The sequence below is a fragment of the Rhipicephalus microplus genome, chromosome 8 (genome assembly GCF_043290135.1).
Source record: "Rhipicephalus microplus isolate Deutch F79 chromosome 8, USDA_Rmic, whole genome shotgun sequence".
Classification (NCBI taxonomy): domain Eukaryota; kingdom Metazoa; phylum Arthropoda; class Arachnida; order Ixodida; family Ixodidae; genus Rhipicephalus; species Rhipicephalus microplus.
The window spans coordinates 11,599,860-11,620,330 of NC_134707.1; the positions used below are offsets into that span (position 1 = coordinate 11,599,860).

Consider the following 20,471-nt stretch of genomic DNA (forward strand, 5'->3'; position numbering starts at 1 on the left):
TGCTTGCAGCGTGCTGTAACTCAAGAAGCAAAAAATCATGCATGCTAGAACCAACAGTACTAGCGTACGATGCGCAAGAACGCCGAATGGCAGTTAGTGGAAGAGGTGTTGTACGTTTCAAACAGTTTGATCCTTTGAAAATACATAGAAACGCGAGCTATGCACAGGCTTGCACACAGGCTGTTGACGCGATTGTTGCGACGACATGATTGATTGATATGTGGGGTTTAACGTCCCAAAACCACTATACGACAGTCGCCACCTTTAGTTAATATCAGTGAGTACGTATGAGCAAAAAATAAACTATCACAAATAGCTTCAACTTCAAAACTTGAAAGTCGCCATAAAAATTTTAGTACTATTGTTTGCAAACCGAGGCGATGACATATGTTTGACCACAAGCTGGCCAGAAAAGGCGTAGCCTCTGAGATTTGTCCCTCTCAGTCCGGCACTTACAGAAATCCAGTCGATCGTAAGCTCTGTACATAAAGTTCAGGGTCTTATGATTGAGATTCTAAAGCTTAAAAATCGCCTGTACAAACTCTTAGAAGTAAAAAATGGTTTCGCTTGAGTAAAAACTACCAATCTCAAAGGCTTTGCTTTTCGGCGTTTGTTCCAATAAACGTCACGCCCGCCATGAGCCAAAGTTTTGACCACAGTTATGGCGGCACCGACGCCACTATGGAACTTGTTGAACTTCACGATCATCCCGAGTACATAAACGCTTGCTGTGAGATCCTGAACAACCAATGGAAACGCAGTCATGCGGCTCGGTACGTAACAATCCACTGCTATATGCCAATCTACAGTTAAACGGTGTATTTTCTTCGCGGTAACACGGGGTATGCTTTAGTTTCGTGTGCTGCTATGCTGTGGCAAAAATTCTAAAATGATATCAGTTGTGCATACTTAGACGTTTTACTGTTATATACGTAGTGATCTAATGAATCATAGGTGTCGCCATTGTGCCGTTACATTTAGTCTCCTACTCCATTGCCGTAAACAGTAACTATAAACTCGTATCGAGTTACCGCTGTAGTTTCACAGCCATGACCGTGTGGCGAAGCTGCATTCTGTTTTTGGAAACCGTATGTCCAACGCGTCGCTGATTGACATCTGTTGTATCGCAGAGCGGTAGTTAGGTTGACTGGCAATGACTGCTTTCAAACCAGTTTGCTTCAGTGTCGGATTAAGCAAATGAAAAAAAAAAATGCCTCCAGCGCGTGGTGTACGAAAATATTTTTCTTACGCCGTGCCCGAGCACCAGCCAGCATCAGCTTCTCCGCAGTGCACAGATGCTAGGGGTGTTTTGAAGTTAGACGCGCAACACTGCCATATAAAGGTAAACACATTTAACAGAAATCTGCCTGGCTGGATAAAATTATAATAAAAAGCCTCTCCAGCCAAGTTTAATTTTCAGTTTTTAATTTTAAAAACTAAAAGCTATATCTTCAATTTGGCAGGGGAGTCTCTTAAAAGGTATACAGGTATACTATATACATACAGAAACGAACCAGGCACATGCTTGACACCCTCCATATATATATATATATATATATATATATATATATATATATATATATATATATATATATATATATATATATATATATATATATATATATATATATATGGAGGAGGGGGTATCACGCCTCCATCTGGCTATGGCAGTGGTGTACATTTCTATAGAAAAAAAAAATATATCACAAGTTATTCTATACTAATCTCAATTCCAACCTTTCCTGCTCATGATGCAGCAATTTTTATTTTGCATACATAGTGCAGTAGCAGTTACCTATGTGCCCATGCATTACCCTTTTTCATCGACCATATAGGAGATGTGCGAACAGTGAAAATAACAGAAATAGGTCATACAGACGGACAGACAGATAGACAGACAAACAGATAGATAGATAGATAGATAGATAGATAGATAGATAGATAGATAGATAGATAGATAGATAGATAGATAGATAGATAGATAGACTTGACAGACACACAGTTATCATTGCAACACATAGTGCCACAAAATAAAATTCAAACTCATCCATTGTTTAACCAAACGAAGATAACCTACATCTATATAGCAAGTTTCGCTATAACTGAGCTAAGATTAATGAGCTGGCTGTCCGCAGGTACCACAGCCTCAGCAAATCCAGCAGCGATTTGCCCGTCTCGCTGGCACTGCTCAGGCATCGAGACGGCCTGGATGGCCAAGTGATTGGCCATGCCAAGCTCTCTCGCGTGCTGCACGATGACGAAGCCTGCTTTGTCGAATCCGGTGAGCAATTTTACCAATGAAAACTGTTATGAAATAACAACAGCTGATTTTGGTGGCGTAGTTGTCCCTCGCCACTGCTGGTGGCTGCAACTACTATCGCGCAGAATGAGAAAAAATATTCAGGATCGAGCGGTACTTAAACAGAGGCACCCCATATGGCAGTCTCGTATTCCATCGCAGAGCCACACCAGTTCATAAAAATCTTGTGCAAAAACACCTGTACAGGCACCATGTGAGGCAAGGAATCGCGCTAACAAATGTAAGGCCCAGCCGCAATCCTTTGTTGTCAGCCACAGCATCAACAAAGTACATGGAATGCTTTATGGACGTATAGTGAGTACCTCGCTTCTCGTCGAAATGTTCAATAACAGCTCATCGGGTACTATCCTATGCCGCAATATGGTGTGGTGAATATCTTGTAACTGCTCTTGTAGTAGTCGACCCAAGACAGTTTAAACAGGTTTCAGAAATGCTGCTCCACTAAGTCTTGCTGTGACTTTGCTGCATGTTCCATGCTGGCCTGATATTTTGTGCTTATTAGCTTTAACAGCACCAAGTCAAACCCTTCAGAACAAAGAAGGAACCTATAGATTTAAATAAAGGACAGCAACCGTAAAAACTCTCAACTAAGAACCTCATACTGCATCAAAATGCTTCTTACGTTTTAACCCTAAGAGAGCACTCGTTACACCTGCATTAGATTACTGAGACACGCAACGACAAACTAAATGGTTTTATTGTGTTCTTCATCAATATGCAGCACCACCTGCTACTTTATCAGTTTACTTCAGTCTTGTCATCTCAGTGGTCAGTTTGTGTAGTGTCATTCAGTGTCATTAAACAGCCGAAAAAAAAAAAGCAACTTGCTTACCCAAAATATAACATCAGCAGCCTGACTGCGCCCACTGCAGGGCAAAGACCTCTCCTATGATCAACCAATCAACCCGGTCTTGTGGTCTCTGCTTCCGCTTTATACCAGCAAACTTTTTATTCTCATCGACCTATTTTAGTCTCCCCCTAACCCGCTTGCCTTCTCTGGGTATCTGGTCAGTTACCCTTAATGACCAGTGGTTATCTTGCTTACATGCTACGTGCCTGGCCCATGCCCATTTTTTTTCTTGATTTCGACTACAATATCTTTAACCCTGGTTTGTATTCTGACCCACTCTGCACTTTTTTGTCTCTTAACGTTACAGCTATTATTTTTCTTTCCATCGCTACTAGTGTCGTCCTAAATTTAAGGTGAACCCTCTTTGTAAGCCTCCGGGTTAAAATATAATACCAGCGGTTGCTGCGTCGTCCTCAATTTAAGGTGAACCCTCTTTGTAAGCCTCCGGGTTATAATATAAGCAATACACTGTTCGAATTCTGTTGAGCATAACTCAGTAATGTTGAATTGCTTCAATTCTGCATTATGGTTTGCATTTTCTCACCAATAAGTTAATCTGCTGTTTGAATCTTTACGCAATGCCAGAATAAATGGGAATAAAATGTGTCAGGCATACTAGGTGGCATGATGCACCAACCCAAGCTTTAATGGCAGAAACAATATAATAACGAATATAATTTCCTTCCCCTACAGTTATAGTTATTCCAGAGGAAAGAGGAAAAGGTTTTGGAAAGCTAGTCATGAAGCTCACTGAAGAGTATGCTCGCAAGTAAGTTTCAGTTTTCACAATAGTTATTTTTTTTTACATGATGGGCACAAATTACCCACCTGGCATACTGCGACTATCATTTAGCGTTCCATTCAAGATTGTGGGTTGGCATCCTGACTGAGACAATCACATGCCGTATCGAAACTGATTGTTGGCCTACTAGGTGGTACTTAATGACATACTTTAGCCACGAAATATCACAAACACAGAGTAAAGAAACACACAACGACAAGGGCAAGCGGATTCCGGTTTGCTGTGTGTTTCTTTACTCTGTGTTTGTGATACTTTGCGGCCAAAGTATGTCATTAACCACATGTCGATTGGAACACACTGCAAAATGCTCTTGTTGTACAAACGGCTTCACAGTTAAAGGTAACACTCGCGTGGAAGGCATGTTCAAATTTCACTCATTTGCAAAGACGTGATGAAATGTATTTACTCAAGACTGCTCGTATTTGCGGCTCTGACCCCTTTGGACCCAACTGTACATAGGTGAACTGTCTTTTTACATTCGTTTGCAGTTATATAAGGCGTTGCACTTTTAATGGTGCACAATAAAGTGTTCCCTTTATTAGTGGATGGTATTGCCAATCACATGCACTTTAGCAAACCACAGTTTGTTAAAATTAACATGGAAGCATTGATTGCAATACCTTTCATAGCTGTAGATATGGCCCTTCACATTGAACTCTATTATTCCAGAAATACTACTATTATAACTTTGCATTCCATCTTTTTTCTCTTTAAAGGAAAGGGTTCACGAAGTGCTACCTCTCAACGCATGACAAAGAACAGTTCTACGAGGCTATAGGATACACGATCTGCGCTCCTGTATGTGCGGTGAGGCCTCTTTGATGCCTTGCTGCTGCTCGTGCAAGTGATATATCGAGTTGGAGATCGCTTTAATGTCTGTGTTTGTATGTCATGTATGTCAGACGATTTAATAATCAACAAGGATGCAATTAACATGACATCATGTTATTCACACGCGATGTCATCATATATTCATATTCCTAAATATAATTTCTTGGAAATCTATGTGGACTTGTAGGTTGTGAACCTGTGATGCTTTGCTCGTAGTCTATTGACCATAACACTGCTTATGCAACAGAACGCATCTTGCCCCCATTTGACACTGTCTGATGGGGTGGAGGGGTGTTCAACTCTCCCCATTTTTTGAAAATTTTTGATTTTGCATGATGTACATGCACACATACAAACACACTGGCAAGCATGCATGAAGGGTAGTTGAACCCCCACTCTGAGAAGCATTTCTGACTACATTCTTGGCCACTCCCACCTGCCGAGCTCTCGTATTAATTGTAGTCAATGCATCTTGAGGTTCTGTCTCATCAATGAATGGTCATAAGGAAACACTCTTTAATTATGCAGTTCACATTCGCTGGTTCTCAGGTGGCCTTGGGCCTTTGAAGTTGAAGGACAGTTTAGCTGGGGTACGTCTTGTGTCCCAGAGGTACTAACACATTTCCCCATGTTTGTGCCTCCAAGATTTCAGGCGCAGCGATCCACGTGGACCGGCTTGCGAGGCTCTTTAACGGCAAACCAAAGGAATCTCCTGCGAAAGGCATATCGCTTGGCAAGGACAGTTCACAGAAAGTTCACTGCCCAGAGATGCCAGGCAAGCTGTTGGTGCCGCCACCTCCTCCACCCCTGCCTTCACCACAGCAGAAAGTGAATGCAAACAATGAGGTGTGGATGATGAAAAAGCTGTGATAAAGACGCTCTGGAGATCGACTGCACATTGTTATGTGAAAGGTGTTTGCGTTTTATTTCTATGCATACGATTTTGAGACACCAGTGAAGCCTTACCGTGAAAACAATCTGTATGTGCCAGTAGTTCCTTCCAATTATGTGCACAGACTCACCAGTGTTGGGGAAGTTCTGGAGCCATGTCTTCAATAAATTGGTTGCCTCGCTTGCGTACTTTGAACACTTCTAAAAAATAACCACAAAGGGATGCTAAAGTACAACAGTAGACCAGGTTAAAATAAATGTTCGAGAACTCTATAGTGTCAAGTTTGCAATCACAGCATCATTACATGAAGAGAAAAGGTTCCATTATAGAATTTTGAACCTGAATGCTTAATTACATCATAAATTTTCAAAGCATCTATTTTTTTGCACCCCGCTGGTACATAAAAAATTTTTTCGGAGCAGCTATCCATTTTATTTTGAGGTAGCAGTAAACCCTCATTGTTAAAAAAATTTATGCGGCGCTAGTAGTTGCTCAAGACTAATAAATTCAGACTCGTCATTAAAGTTCTAGAGTAATTAGCATCAATAAAACTTATGCTTTGCTTGTGTACCGATTCTAAAAAAAAACAATAAAGGGACACCAAAGTGAGACAGTAGACCAGTTCAAGCTGCTAAATTGTTTACCATGACACGTTAATTTTACAACCACTGGTTAACTACTTGAATCAAGTTTGAGGGATTTTTTTCACTATGACTTCTGTACCGGTATGTGTGTGTCATGGATTTTAGAGCGAAAACTGGTTTGAGCTCACAACACGGGTCACGTGCGATGCTGTAGTTGTCCGCCGCCGCCGCCGATGTCTATAATCACAATCGCACGAAATAAGAAAAAAAAAAGACTCGGTAAATAGAAAACACCTAGGCCACAATGGGATTCGAACCCAGGCCCCCTGTGCATCAGCCCAGTATTCTACCACCGAGCCACGCTGGTGCTTGGAACTCGTTTACAAACTTTCCTTACGCAGGTTATGTCGGGAAAGGAATCTCGTTAATAGGAGTAACAGAGCACTTTGGAACAGCTAAGGAACAACCAGAGGTCACACAATGTGAATTGCATAATGAGTGGGTCAACCAATGCTTCAGCCCGTTACAGAAGCTTGTTCATAATCACTTATTAACTGTGGCACATACCCACTTCAGGCCTAATTATTTCTCGTCAACTACTGCATAAAAAATTTGCACAAAATTCCTTCCTTGCAAGTGTGCAGCAGATACCACGCTTCTTGAAAAAATGACTGAGGATAGCAGAGTGAATGCCAGCCTACTACAGAAAAATTATGATTACTTATGGTGTATTGGGTACCCAACAAGTGTGCTTGTAGCAGTTACGCAAAGAGTGCTTAGAAAAGGCTTTGAAAGGCTGCTTTTCCAGCTTTCGCAGCAACTGCTGCACATTCCGTGCAGGACTGGCGGTCTTTTCCTAAAATTTTTCTTTTTGTACATTGGCCGCAGCGGTCTAAAAATACTTTCCCAGGTTTGTTGCACTACGTTTCTAGCTACCATGGAACACAATGCGATTCATGTGTAACAAACGTAGGCCGTAGCGGACGCTGTCAAAAACTATAATAATTGTTGGCGTTTAACGTACCAACACCACCATATGATTATGAAAGACACCGTAGAGGAGGTCTCCTGAAGTTTCGATCACCTGTGGTTCTTTAACGCCCACCTAAATCTATGTACACGGGCCTCAATTATTTTTGCCTCCATCGAAAATGCAGCCGCTGCAGCCGGGATTCGATCCCGCGTCACGTGCGGGTCAGCAGCTGAGCGCCTTAGCCACTAGACCACTGTAGCGTGTGCTACCAAAACCTGCAGAGCCACGGAGATCTGCTACGAGATCCTCAAGACAGCACACCCCACCTGTATTTTCTTTCAACATGTTTTCACACATACTAAGTGTCTTTTTGAGGCAACAGTGGCACTTCTGTATTGCAGAAGCGTAATTCGTTGTTACTGTCAAAATTGTCAATGTATTGCGCACCTTTAAGAGCACCTGCTCAATCTTTATATTATATCCCCCCCCCCCCCCCCTCCGATCTGTACATTTGCAGACTAGATGTTGGGAGTGCACAGTATTCACAGGACGAACGGGAGAGACAAGCATGCAATGAAATGGATATGTCCCATCAGCAAATACTCGAACATCTTGTATGCTGTGTCAATGTGCCCAGTCTTCAATTCTAGCTCGTTGCAAGTTCGTACATCTGCTCAGCATAATCGCAACGCTCCCAGTGGATTTACATTATGAACAAACAAAAACAAAAACCAACAGTGCATGGCTAAATACAAAAGAAGAAGCTTTCTTTTTATTGCACATTTGTCAATTAGGCACAGTAAATCCTAATCGGGCAATCAGTTGCACGGCACATGTCAGAAATAGGGCGCAGGAAAAAAATGTGACTCTTCGTTGTGCGACGACTCTCCATCGTTGTTGTGACTATCGCTTGAATGCTCTTTCTAGTATTTGTGGAGAATGTCATCATACGTATAGCAAGCGTATTGCCACCACAGCATAAGTAATGCCCAGCTAGAATGCGAACCCCGAGAATCGGTCCTATTGCATACACCTAGAATGCGTACACGAAAGATTTTTGAATGAGTGGAGGCTGACGCTGCACCACTCACTTCACTAAACGTTGACATAGTGAATAGAGATATGATAAATAAATAACATTTAGAATGGTCTTGCAATTCATATAATGAATTCTCATTAATAACAAATTTCCAGATGTAGCAAAGTTATTTCCGTGTGTGATGTGACTGTTGCAACGACTGTTCTTCATGAAAAGAGGTAAAGGCAACACGAATGTGAGAAGAAAAGGAAATATAGTGAGAAAACTGCCATGCATAACACAAGCATTGGAGAGAAGATGACATCGAAGAACGAAACGAGACAACCCAACACTGTGCTTGGGTTGCCTGGTTTTCTCGTGCATTCATTGCATTTTTGTGCCTTAGTCTCTTTCACAACGTACACCTACAAAATGCATTTAATTAATGTAGTAGCGAATTCCGCTGCGTGTGGAGACAGGTGTGTGCATAAATGAATGGATGCTGAAATGCAATTTGAGATGTACAGGTGGTTGCATTGCTAATGGCATAAGTAGTGGAAATTGAACAGAAGCCAGTTTTAAGGGGGTCCTCCAACACTTAAAAAAATCTGTACCGACCGCATTAACGCGTAGTGCCGCTTGCCACAACTATCGCAAGCGGAAATGACGGATGGCACAGGCCTGTGATTCGATATCTGTAACCTCAGATGTAGCAATCACGGCATTGCATCAAATTAGAGATTACAGTAAGGTTCCTTTTTTATTCAGCACAGTTTTTCACTGAACGAGGAAGACACTAAAGCTCTCAGATTTTTTCAGCTTGAAAACTGTAATGAAAAGCTGGTCAACGAATGCACCAAATGCTCCGACGCTGAAGGAAATGCACCATGGACGCTTTAGGCGCAGTTTTTTCAAGAAAGTGAAGGGGAAAAAAAATGTAACAGTATTGATATATAGATGCCGCTGCAAGAAGAAAGATGAGTAAAACAACAAAATATAGAAGCGTTCTAAGAGCTGCATTGTTTGATACATGCTGTTCGAATTTTTAAAACGCAACAGTGTCATCAATACATTGGAAATAATGGGCAATATGGCATGTAAGCTTCCCCTAAGAGCTTTCAGTTCTATTGGGCAGCCATTCCACATCACAAGGCGAGAGAAATGTGGTAATGTGATCCTGCGAAAATCGAGTTGAAGGTAGGCGTCCATTTTATTGTATTTTAAATGTTCAAGACACAATAACTTTGAAATGTGTGCCCCTATCGCTGCCATTTTTGCTGCACTAATCTCTTTAGCCTTCAGTCTAGAAAACCCATTAGAGAAAGAATGAGGTCTTGAGAAATCTTGGAGGGCCCCGTTAAGTAAAATTGTATGGAGGTTCACCTAAACGACAGGTCATTAATTTCTTAGAACTTGTCAGCAGCATTTGTCACCAAGCTTAGTAGTGGGCCAAATTTCGTGAAGTGTATACTTGTCCATTTCTATATCACACCTAACAGAAGTACATGCAAATGAGTTTGAATTTTCACGCTAGCAATGCAAGTTTATGCTGTTTTGACATAGATATTGACATGGTGCGATTTCACAAATTGTCACTGCAACACGATCAAAGTGATTTTTACACGTCATTTTTTTGCAAAAATTTATAAAACCTCAGTGTCCACGACTTGTATTGAATGTAAGAACTCAGACTATTGTTGACAATCTATAATCTATTGTAAGAACACTATTATTAAAAGCTTCCATAGATGTTCACCAATATCATCGGTAACATTGCCACATGATCACAACCAGGCCTGATCTGGATCAATTTCCATGATCATAATTTGTTCCTTTACAAAAACTGCAGAAATGAGCAAATACCCGTCAATAAATCTGATCCTTATTTGGTTTGACAGAAATCAGCAGCACAGTGCGACAACGGCATAAATCTTTCATGCCTAATGCCATTGTTTAAAAGGAAATCTCAACATCCAATTAAAAAGCTCACTGTCGCAGTGCTGGAACCAGCAGTGTAACTTTAGTAGATCCAAATTTTCATTAGTACAGTGGATGGAGCGATTCTTGCTGCAATTTTCTTGAACTTTGACGCGCTTGACTCTTGAATAGAAGTACTCAGGCATTTTGTTGACGAGGCAAGATCTCTGTAAAATAAAAGCTGCCAGCATGTCACGTCAATTCGGTTAGGTCTCCCGCGATGAACGCTTTTTCTTTGAGATAAAAGTCTCGGCTCCCAATGAAAGAGTCCACGTACCCAAATTCCTACCATCCACACTCAGTCAACATACACGTCAAGCCACCTCCGCGCGGCGGTTGTCATCGTGCTGCCCTCTTCGATTCTCGTCGTGGCGGCTAGATGAGCGGTGGTGACCAGCCGATGGGTTGCGACTAGCAGATGGGCTGTGACCGCCAGATGGGCTGTGGACGGCAGACGGGCTGCGACCGGCCGTCTGGTTGTGGTGGCTCGTTGACTGGAGGTGCGGTGATGGCGGCGTTTTTTTCCCGCTCGTCTCGAGGTTAAGCAGGTTTTGCTCGATTTCCATCAAGTGCTGGTCGCGGACATGCGGCGCGATGTTGCGCATGCACTCAATGAGCGAGAGCAAATACTCCCGGTTGGAGCCGCTTGGGCCCTCGGCGCTGCGGATCTGGCGGGCAATGTCCAACGCATTGGCAGGGCCCAGGTAGAAAGGATTCTCCTTCTGTGCCACGTAGATCGTGAGTGGAAAGGGCTTCTCTTCGGACTTGCCTGGGTAAAACGTCACTTGCACCTACGAACAGATTGTTTCCGGAAAATTAAGTTAGTCCTGCAGAAGTCCACAATCTGGAAGAAAGTTCTGGCAAAGTGAAAAAACAAACAAACTTGATGCTCAACATATTGCCTGAACTAGACACACGTACACAATGCGGATTGTGTGTGTGCATGTTCTATGCTTCTAACAAGTCTTCTTCGCACAGTTTAAACATGTCTACAATACACACACTGTTAAAAGGACTGACACTGGCAAAAATGTGATATCATATCCACTTAAAAATGAAAAGACTGACAGATTCAAGCATTGCCACAGTGCGGTACAATTCAAATTTCCAAATCACATGTAAAAGTAACAACAAACATTGTGTGATGCAGCCTAGCAAAGGGCCTTGAAAGCTGGATTATAAGGTCATTCACTTGGCCGTACGAAGTCTGATGCAATCACGTGCACTGCAAGGAGAGTTTCAAATTGGACTTTTTATGTTATTCATGCTAGCTCGATTCTACGCTTCACGAGGTAAAAAAAAAATTGCACACTGAGAAGTGGCACTGCTTCTGCAGCAGCAAGTACAACACAATTGTTGAGCTGTAGCACATGCGCAGCAAAATGACACGCATTAACGCAAACCGCTTTTGTGCTCATCTCCCACTATTTACAACATGTGTGCCGTGTGTATACAACTTTCACGGTTGCCACATATAAATTTGTTTCACGACGTTTTTTTATTACCATTTCACGATTACACATTCCATGTAAGATTTTCACTGCCTAAACAAAAGCAGGTACAATAAAAACTTAGCTGTCAGTCCTTTAAGGCTGGACAAACACTCAAACCTCATTATAACAGTCACATATGCCTCAAAAATACTTCGTTATATCCAAATGACTTGAGTTTTTTAATTTGCAAAATATAGATTATAATTAGTAACAACTTAATGAAGGCTAGTTCATGTTATATGACAGGATGAAACAGCATGCCTAGAGCTAGCACACTAAAGGATTCAGTCCCTTGCTATTTTTGTTCATCCTTTTCATCCGGTGCTTTAAATGCAGATTTTGTTTCATACAAATAAGCTGCATCTTTGAGTAGTTAAAAAAAAAGCGAAGTGTTATACAAGCAGCATAACCACTGAACGAAAATTCCCTACCACTGCATGTATTATAGGATTTAGCCACTGAGCATTCTGCACAATATCAAGGATGGTCAAGATTTAAAGGGTCCCTGGAACGGTTTTTCCACATTCCGTTTTTAGTTAGACCGTTACTGGAACAAATCGTTGGCACCATAATTCAATTGAAGCACCTCTCATTAATAGAATACGAGTAATAAATAGGTACCCTCCTCCTGCACTACACCTTTAACCCTCAACTACCTCTACTCTTTCTCTGAGCGCTTTCCCTTCATGGGGCCTGTGCCACACCTTCAACAACCACACAATGCCACACCTTCGGATCAGGAGCCATGGCGATGTCAAATGGACAGAGCATGTCGCTCTGTGAATGGGCGGTTGAAAACGCGTTTGGCCGAGTGGCAGCTATCTGCAGCGATTCGCAGCTTTAAAGCATTGTAATAAATTAGTTTACGCAGAGAGCTCAAATGGGTTTGTAAATGACCCCTGGGACTTGGTCACCCATCCAATAAGGTGTACAGAATTGTCAAACCATTTCAGGGTTTCTTTAATGTCAATAGTACTGATGCATAAAAATCAATAGCTGCAGTTCTCTGATACTGTGTTCAATAGTTCGTTATCTGTTCTTCTAGGGTAAGACTTGATGTAAGTTTAGCCTGGTAAGCTTTTTTTTAGCAAATTATGCTCATGCAGAGAGAAACAGTTGATTGTAAGCAATATGAAAGAAGGCTTTTCATCTTGGAATTGAAATCCTCTTATTGGAGTTCAGCAAGAGTGACGTCACAGACTGATTCATATCGTCGTATCCGATTAGTTATAATAAGTACAGAAAAGTTCTTTGGTTTGTTGAAAATACAATTAACTTTTTGGTTAATCAAGAAAAAATTCCCAAACTAGCGATGAACTGCTGCCGTAATCTGTAGCATCACAGCCTGCAGATAGCTTGGGAATTCCAAGTGTGGCGTCACCACCAGTGCTTAGATTTCCCATATTTTTTTTTTTTGGTCGAATGTGGGGGCTTCCAACCTCTCTCAAGGTAGGAGTGGCGGCTTTCATACTGTAATGGTGCAGTTTAGCGACAGTTTTAGTATAAGTACTCTTCACACTAATTATGCAGAACATCGAATATAACACGCCGAATAATGCAGCAGTACAATGTCTTGCAGTCATTTCCTCGGGTAAGCACACAAGTGATTTGGCTGTAGATTACTGCAAACAAAAATCCAAATAAATAACCAATGCCATACCCTGTCGTAGCCATCCTTCTCACGGAAGTCTAGGCGGCCGATGACGTCATCTTTCTCTCCCTCCGGGATTTCGTAAGCGACGCCCCAAACGCAGTCCTGGTGAAAACAAGATCGAAAAATACGGAAGGACGCCAGCAATGTTCCTACCTTTGTAAACACGCTCAACCCTTCACGTCCCAGAATAGCAATGCAAGTGTGAAGAAAAAAGGTGGCGACTTGCTCACGTTTTGGTCAGTCGAAGGCACCAATGTCACCACACGTCCAGGCTGCAATAAAAGTTATTCAGACGCGCACGTTAACGGAAAACGGGCAAGAACCAGTTAACCATAACGCCACATTACAAAAAAGTGTGGAAGCGCGAGTGCCGAGCCATACATGATAAAGCGAAACCACAGGAAGGCTTCGACCTCGACTATGCAAGCTCGCAACTAGTTTGATGGAAGGTTTTGATAGCTTTACGCTTGGTTAACTAGAGGTGCGTTAGGCTAGCCGTTAACTAAGCTTACCTTGCCGGGCACGCCGCGGTGGTCTTCGCTGGCCTGCCAAAACCGACGCACGTACCCCTTGACGTAACCAACGAGCTTGCGGTTGTATGGGAAATCAGCCTTCCACATTAGCGAACCGTACCCGAAGACCCACATGGCTTCCGGCTTCGAAGGTGCGTTCGGCGCCATCTGTTTCTAACTACTGCGGGGCTACCGTTTAACCGCACCTATCTAACTCGTCGACAAAACAAACCATCGCCGGTGATTACGACACCTGCGAAGGTCGCGAAACACAGCTGTTCACAGCTGTGCTCTCGCGAAAACCACCGCAAAAAGCATCAAAAATCGCTCACTTGCGCGCATCACGCGCCCAATGACGCAACAACGCACGTGACTCATGCAGACCAATCAATGACGAATAACAAAAATTTTTGGCCAATGGCGAACAACGTAACAGTACTCATAGACAGAAGGCGTTGATTGTAGCAGCGCCTCCTGATTGTAGAGAGCAGCACAATACCCACTCAGTGGTTAGAGTGTTTTGTTAAGTTCTCTAGTAGCGCGCTTTGTTTTTATTTTTGAGTTTTTTTTTCCACCCGAGAAGTTGTTATGGTGGTGCCATGGGCGTGCGGTGTCCGGTGAAGTGTTTTAACCGAATAAACTTGCTCAGAACACTCGGACCTTTCCAGGATGCGTGCGCGTTTGAAGTAAGTAAATGTGATCTCCGATCTGTCTCGTTCGCTTCAGTTAACGAGAGTTTTGATTCGTTTAAGCGATCACTATCGCTTGTCGACCGCACTCTGCAATCGCGACCTTGCAAACTGACACGTCTCTGTACTGGCGAATGCTGGTTCACAGTGTTGGAAGCCACTAAACATTCTTAACTCTCAGCGCCTAACTTGCGGCGGTGTTAGGCTCGCGCCTTTATAGACTTCTTTTTTGAACGCTGTTGGTTTCTATTGTGCGCGTACCCAGCTGTGATGATTGCTTTCCGTATTCGAGTGAAAGCACATTTGGTTTCAAAGGTTTTCAGGCGTTTTTAACGGTGAACTTGTGTAGTAGCTGACTGGATCTGAAGTTCTAAAGTACCTTACGCGGCATAAGACACTACGTGCTCGCATCTCTTTCACGCGTGCACATTTACATTGACGTTTAGAAACATTGATCGTATGGATGAACACGATCTGCAACGGACACTGTCTTGTCTGACGTTGTCTTGTTAAACAAATGCCAAGTTTTCAGTTTAACGCAAATAAACTTAACCATGTGGATGGACACGGTGGTAGAGGTGCTGTGATTTGTAATCAGCTTGCTCATCGCTGAAACTGCTGTTTGTACGAGGGCTTTTGGAAACCGGGCCGTGGCAGTTCGTTCAAACTATGTTCAATTTTTTTTGTCAAACATGTTTTTTGTCAAACATGTTTTTTTTGTCAAACATGTTTTTGTCAAACATGTTGGCAAACACCGCACAGCATGGAATCATTCGTGGTGTGCCGTCGAAAGCTCGATTTAAACGGTGACAGCGCTGCAGCTAGTTCTCAACGAGATAGAGATTAGTCATATGACAGGGAGGTCAGTAAGGACGGAAATACAGTATGCTGCGCGAACAGACAGGTGGGGAGAGAGCGAGGTTGAAACTGAGGGAGAAAGAAAGAACATACACCCTACAGCTCCTAGTTACTACTGCCACTTATTCTTACTGTGCACTAGCACTCTTTATAAACTGTCACAGCCGGCTTGTTCATTTCTCCTCTCTTAGGAAACAGGAAAAGTGCCTTTGTAGTCCTCCACTGCGGTGACTTGCAAGATTAGCATTCAAAGACGGCTTGCTGTGGCGTTGGTCTTTGCTCAAAGCTAATGCAGATCCGAGAGAACATTATTATGGACCATTGATAGGACAGTCACACGCGATGTGTAAAGAGGTCTCCTCGTGACCGCTTCTGTCACACAAAGCGTCGCTGGCCATGAGAATGCGAAATTCAAGGCTTTGTAAAAGCGCAAGTTTATTGCATTCTAAATCAAAATGTCCAAATGATGTCAAAGAATGTGAAATGATATACGGTACGTTAAGATGCAGAAGGGCAGCAGAGTAGATCACAAAGAAAACAGCGGCGACTGATCTTGCAGTTGACGTTAATAACAAGAAACTGAGGTGGGTAGGCCATGCACTGCATAGGACAGGTAACCTGTGGCTGGTTAGAATTGTGGAACAGGTGCCAAGGAATCGGAAACGCAGCCAAGTATGTTTGGTAGGAATATAGGTGATGAAGGCAGTGTATTTGCAAACATATAGAATGGAATGGGCTTGCTGAGTACTTACTGACTGCTGCTGATAAAGATGCAACGTGATGTCCAGTTGTGTTGGCTCTGAATTTGAATACCTGTTGCACACAAAAATGGTGGCGAACATTCACTCAGTAGAGTTAAATAACTTAACTTCCGAATTTAAGTTTCTTGGTAGTCCACATTTAATTATCGCTAAGTGCAGAATGTTTTGTGCCTAATGGCAATCGAGTCCATGGAGATCTGTCTCGTTAGAATTTCTTCGACCACATGTCTTTGTCAGGGCAGAGCTGGTGGGCACCTAGGAGGTCTTGGCTTGGCTAGGCTTTTTACCCTCTCACCTGTCTTTTTTCCGCACACTATGCATGACTGTACTTGCTCTTTTAAATTCAAAGTGTCACATGAATTGGGTGAGCGCCTGTACTCGCCACACTGTTCCACCAAAAATTAAGGGAACACACTCATACAAGCATTGATTAGGGTCCGCACGTTTCAGTTTCTTCAGTAAACAATCTATGCCGAGTACTTGGGCAGTGAGTAAGTGCTTGCTGGTACACGATGATGATGATAACTTTCTATCTACGGCACACTGCAAACCTAGACCACAACTGTTTTGCTGTAAAACAGGGTGGCATTCGGAGAATATCCTTTGGTCAGCAGTACACCCGCGAGCAGCAGGACCAGATCCTGAGAGTACTGAACAACTCGTCCGAGAAGGAGCTGCGCAAGCTGTCCATCAGCCCGCTGAACGTCATGCGCATTCTGAATCACCGCGAGGAGAACAGCGGCTTCACCAGCATGGACCACGTGGGTGCCATCGACGGACTGCAGACGCGCAGCTTGGCCCGCATCTGCGAGGCCATCCTGTACGGAAAGAAGCCACAGGAGAGGCGGCCGCCCGACCGGGGAAACAGCATTATCCCGGTCATACCGCCGGAGAGGATAGAGGTGGGAGCATAGAGTTTCCTAATATTACAGTCCTGTTTGAGGACAGTCTTGTTTTGGAGACAGTTTTGTTTGGCGAGCGAGATGTATGCTACACTGACACAAGCATCGCGAGATTGCACAGCCCTTTCAGCTTTGATGGTTTCTGTGTAGCGTGGTACGCATCTGCACTAGTTAACAGTGAACTGCAAGATGCCTCTCATGTGCCGCTCTGATATGTTATCGTGTTTGCGTAAGTGATTATTCAGGCATCAACCACTATGGCCAACGTAGCATCTTTTTTTGGTGATGTCACCCTACTGACTATGATGAGTCCTCTACTTTTATGCTCTGTGTTGTGTATTCTGTGCAAGCCTAAAGTTTTTTTTTTGTTTTTTGTTTAGCTCTGGGCCTGTATTTGACTGTTACATCACTGTGGCTTTTTCAGAGCATCACCGACATATTGGCCATAGACGTGAGTCCGCCCTTCATGACGTGGGCCCACGTGACCCGGGACAACTTCGTACTCGCCCTTGACCGAGTGCAGTTCCTCGACGACAAGGCAAAGCCACACCTGTACAACCACTACGAAGCAGTGGGTATTGTCTCGAGGTCATGTAGTGCTGTGTGATTGAACGAGAAAATTGAAATCGACCCATTAAACAGTTCCTATCGTTATTAGCACAGTTCATGCCAGCTGGATGGCTACTAGTACTTGGACGATATTGTAAGGTGAACAGAAATTTACAGAAGCCTGTTTCAATTCCTGCGTTCCTTAGTAAGAGCGACATGTCCCAACTTGTCAATCGATTGAGCCAAAACCCAAAGTATAACCATACTTTGTAAATAGTTTATAAAATATTCAAGCAGCTTTCCATAGCAGATACCGACAAAGCAGGGAAGCTGTTGGCTTACAAAGAGGCCTTTGCTTTGCCAGTTGTTTGAGCTGGTTCAATGAAGTGGTTAAATGAAGTAGGAGGAGTGGTAGGAGTAGCAAGTAGTGGCACCCATAGAGTTTCCTAAAATTAACTGGAGGAGAGACTGGCGCTGCAATCGTTCAGCCACCACAGAAATGACGGGCAGTACACAAATATACCTAGTCTTCGTGCTTGCAGGCTTTAAACGTGCTTGTGGCTTTGTTTCAAATAAAAGAACGAACCATTGCGAGCATCGTGACTTTATTTGAATCGATGAGCCTAAAAGGTTTAAGGTGGTGGGGCAGAACTGCTGAACATTTGCAGATTGTTGCTTCGTGATAAAGCAGCTCCCAGCCAAGTGAAGCCAAACGGAGCCAAAAGTAGGAAGATTGGATAAATTTGTGCAGTATGCATCATTCCCATGCTCGCCGAAGCACCGTGCGTTGCAGCTCTCACAGACGCTAGTGCCAGAGTTCCCTCTAGTGCACTTACAGGGAACTGTGGTGGCACATACCCGTTTCTTATCAACAACTGCCTCCGGACATCAAAGCTTTTAATAGGAACAGATTCGCTGTTAAAACCAATCGCGCTTAAGTTAAATGCAATGGACTAGGAAGGGAAAAAAAAGGCTTTCATGTTCAGTTCGTCTTAAGCAAATACATATAGAACTATGTGACATTTATTAATGCGCACTTAAATATAAGCACACGGTTGTTCTTGCACATTACTATTCACCAAAGTGCAGCCGTGGTGGCTAAGAATTGAAGCCGCGTGACCTTGTGCCCCGCATTTCAAAGCCGTCGCTTCACTTTCAGGTGCAACAAGTGCTGAAGCAGCTGCCAAAGGCCAGTCTCTACGTAGTCGAGCAGAAGTCGCAGCGGCCCAAGGTCGAAGTCGCACAAAGCCAGAGCCAGCTCACCGTGCAGGCCATGATGGTGGCACTGCTGAGCCACGGCAAGAAGCTACAGCCACAGGTCAGTTTAAACGATACGGACACTGAAGGCGTGAAAATTTGTTGGGAGAGACACACTCTCAAGCTGTCTTTTTACGAGACACGTAGGCAGGGAAGGAAAATAGGAACAGGATGCATTGCTCTCTAAGCTCCAACCAATTAGTGTCAGCTGAAAATAACAGTCCATTTGATAAATGAATTGAAAATAGCTCCCCTGTTTGGCCAACAAGCTTACTTTCAATGTGCTCACTCGTTCCCTCTGATAAAGATGGCAGTGGCACAAGTCACATTGCAAAGTGAATGTGCCATATTTTTTTGCATATAACCCACCCTTGCATATCATTCATCACTTGCGCCCCTAACTTTAGCTCTAAAAAGAAAAAAAACATGCCCATAAACCCCCCCCCCCCCCCAAAAATAACCTGAACCCCACTTTTTAATTTTTTTTTGGTATGGGTTATATGCGAGAAAACGTGGCATTTCATTATGCCATTTACAAGTTGCATTTCATCGCAGGTGGTTTCCGTCAAGTCATCTGCCATCGCGAACCTCTTCAACCTCAACGTTGGCAGCGAGAGGGTGTCTGGACAAGGCACCCTAAAAAAACTGGTGGATGACGGCACCATCAGCTTCCAGGGAAACCTGAAGAGCGTCTATTTGAAGGAGACGCCCGTCAACAAAGAGCACTATTGCGGGGTTCTACTATTGGCCAGGGCATTCTACGTGCTCGCCATGACGTGAAGGGATATCAACGGGGAGTGTCGACAGTATATACGTGTGTGCAAGGTTGACCATGTCCAGGGAAAACGCTTCACTGCTTGCTACTGTAGAACCTCGTTCACGTTTAGAAAAAAAAAGTGTAGGGATAGCATACCACACTCAAACCTCGATATGACGAAATATCAGTTATAAGGAAGTAAATGAACAGTCTTGCTATAGATAGTGTTAGGAATATACCTCTATAACGAATTCGAATATACCATTTGCCCGTATTGAATTACCGCCCTATTTCTATTACGAGCAGTTGTTGCAAGCTTCTTGAGCACGTTATTGCTAATTACGTGTATGAATTTCTCAGTGAACACAATGTTCTATCAAAGCATCAGCATGGCTTCAGAAGGGGGTTATCTACTGTTACCCAGTTAGTTACAACTGTCCATGAGTTTGCACGTGTGCTTGATGTTTCTGGGCAAACTGATGTACTGTTTTTAGATCTTTGTAAAGCCTTCGATAAAGTGCCACACGGGAAATTGTTACACAAATTACAGCGTATTGGACTACCTACAAAAATTGTTCTGTGGATTCAGGCTTACCTCCAAGATAGACGTCAGTATGTAGTGATTGGTAATTCTTCATCGACTGTTCTTCGTGTGTCCTCTGGAGTCCCACAGGGAAGCGTGCTAGGGCCACTTTTGTTTTTAATTTATGTTAATGATTTAGCTTCTCTTATTCCTGAAAATGTGTCTGTGCGTTTGTTCGCGGATGATTGCGTCATTTTTAAGCAAATTTC

At 43.2% G+C, this 20,471-nt stretch overlaps 3 protein-coding genes across 3 annotated transcripts; 2 read left to right on the forward strand and 1 right to left on the reverse strand.

Annotated features, from left to right (window-relative positions):
• The first annotated feature begins 612 nt into the window (after positions 1–612).
• On the forward strand, positions 613–5,883 carry Naa80 (N-alpha-acetyltransferase 80). Its single transcript, XM_037417794.2, has 5 exons — positions 613–773; positions 2,136–2,281; positions 3,864–3,939; positions 4,689–4,779; positions 5,449–5,883. Exons 1-5 carry the CDS (start codon positions 637–639, stop codon positions 5,671–5,673), a joined length of 675 nt encoding a protein of 224 aa, XP_037273691.2. The 5' UTR covers positions 613–636; the 3' UTR covers positions 5,674–5,883.
• Positions 5,884–10,262: 4,379 nt separating this feature from the next.
• LOC119164135 (putative glutathione-specific gamma-glutamylcyclotransferase 2) lies at positions 10,263–14,216 on the reverse strand. The gene is made up of 4 exons (XM_037416243.2): positions 13,907–14,216; positions 13,625–13,666; positions 13,401–13,496; positions 10,263–11,038 (listed from the first exon to the last, which is right to left on the reverse strand). The coding sequence occupies exons 1-4, from the start codon at positions 14,072–14,074 to the stop codon at positions 10,562–10,564; spliced, it is 783 nt and encodes a 260-aa protein (XP_037272140.2). The 5' UTR covers positions 14,075–14,216; the 3' UTR covers positions 10,263–10,561.
• Positions 14,217–14,436: 220 nt separating this feature from the next.
• LOC119165195 (transcription elongation factor, mitochondrial) lies at positions 14,437–19,904 on the forward strand. The gene is made up of 5 exons (XM_075871046.1): positions 14,437–14,592; positions 16,796–17,116; positions 17,541–17,687; positions 18,825–18,983; positions 19,478–19,904. Exons 1-5 carry the CDS (start codon positions 14,506–14,508, stop codon positions 19,700–19,702), a joined length of 939 nt encoding a protein of 312 aa, XP_075727161.1. The 5' UTR covers positions 14,437–14,505; the 3' UTR covers positions 19,703–19,904.
• Positions 19,905–20,471: the final 567 nt, after the last annotated feature.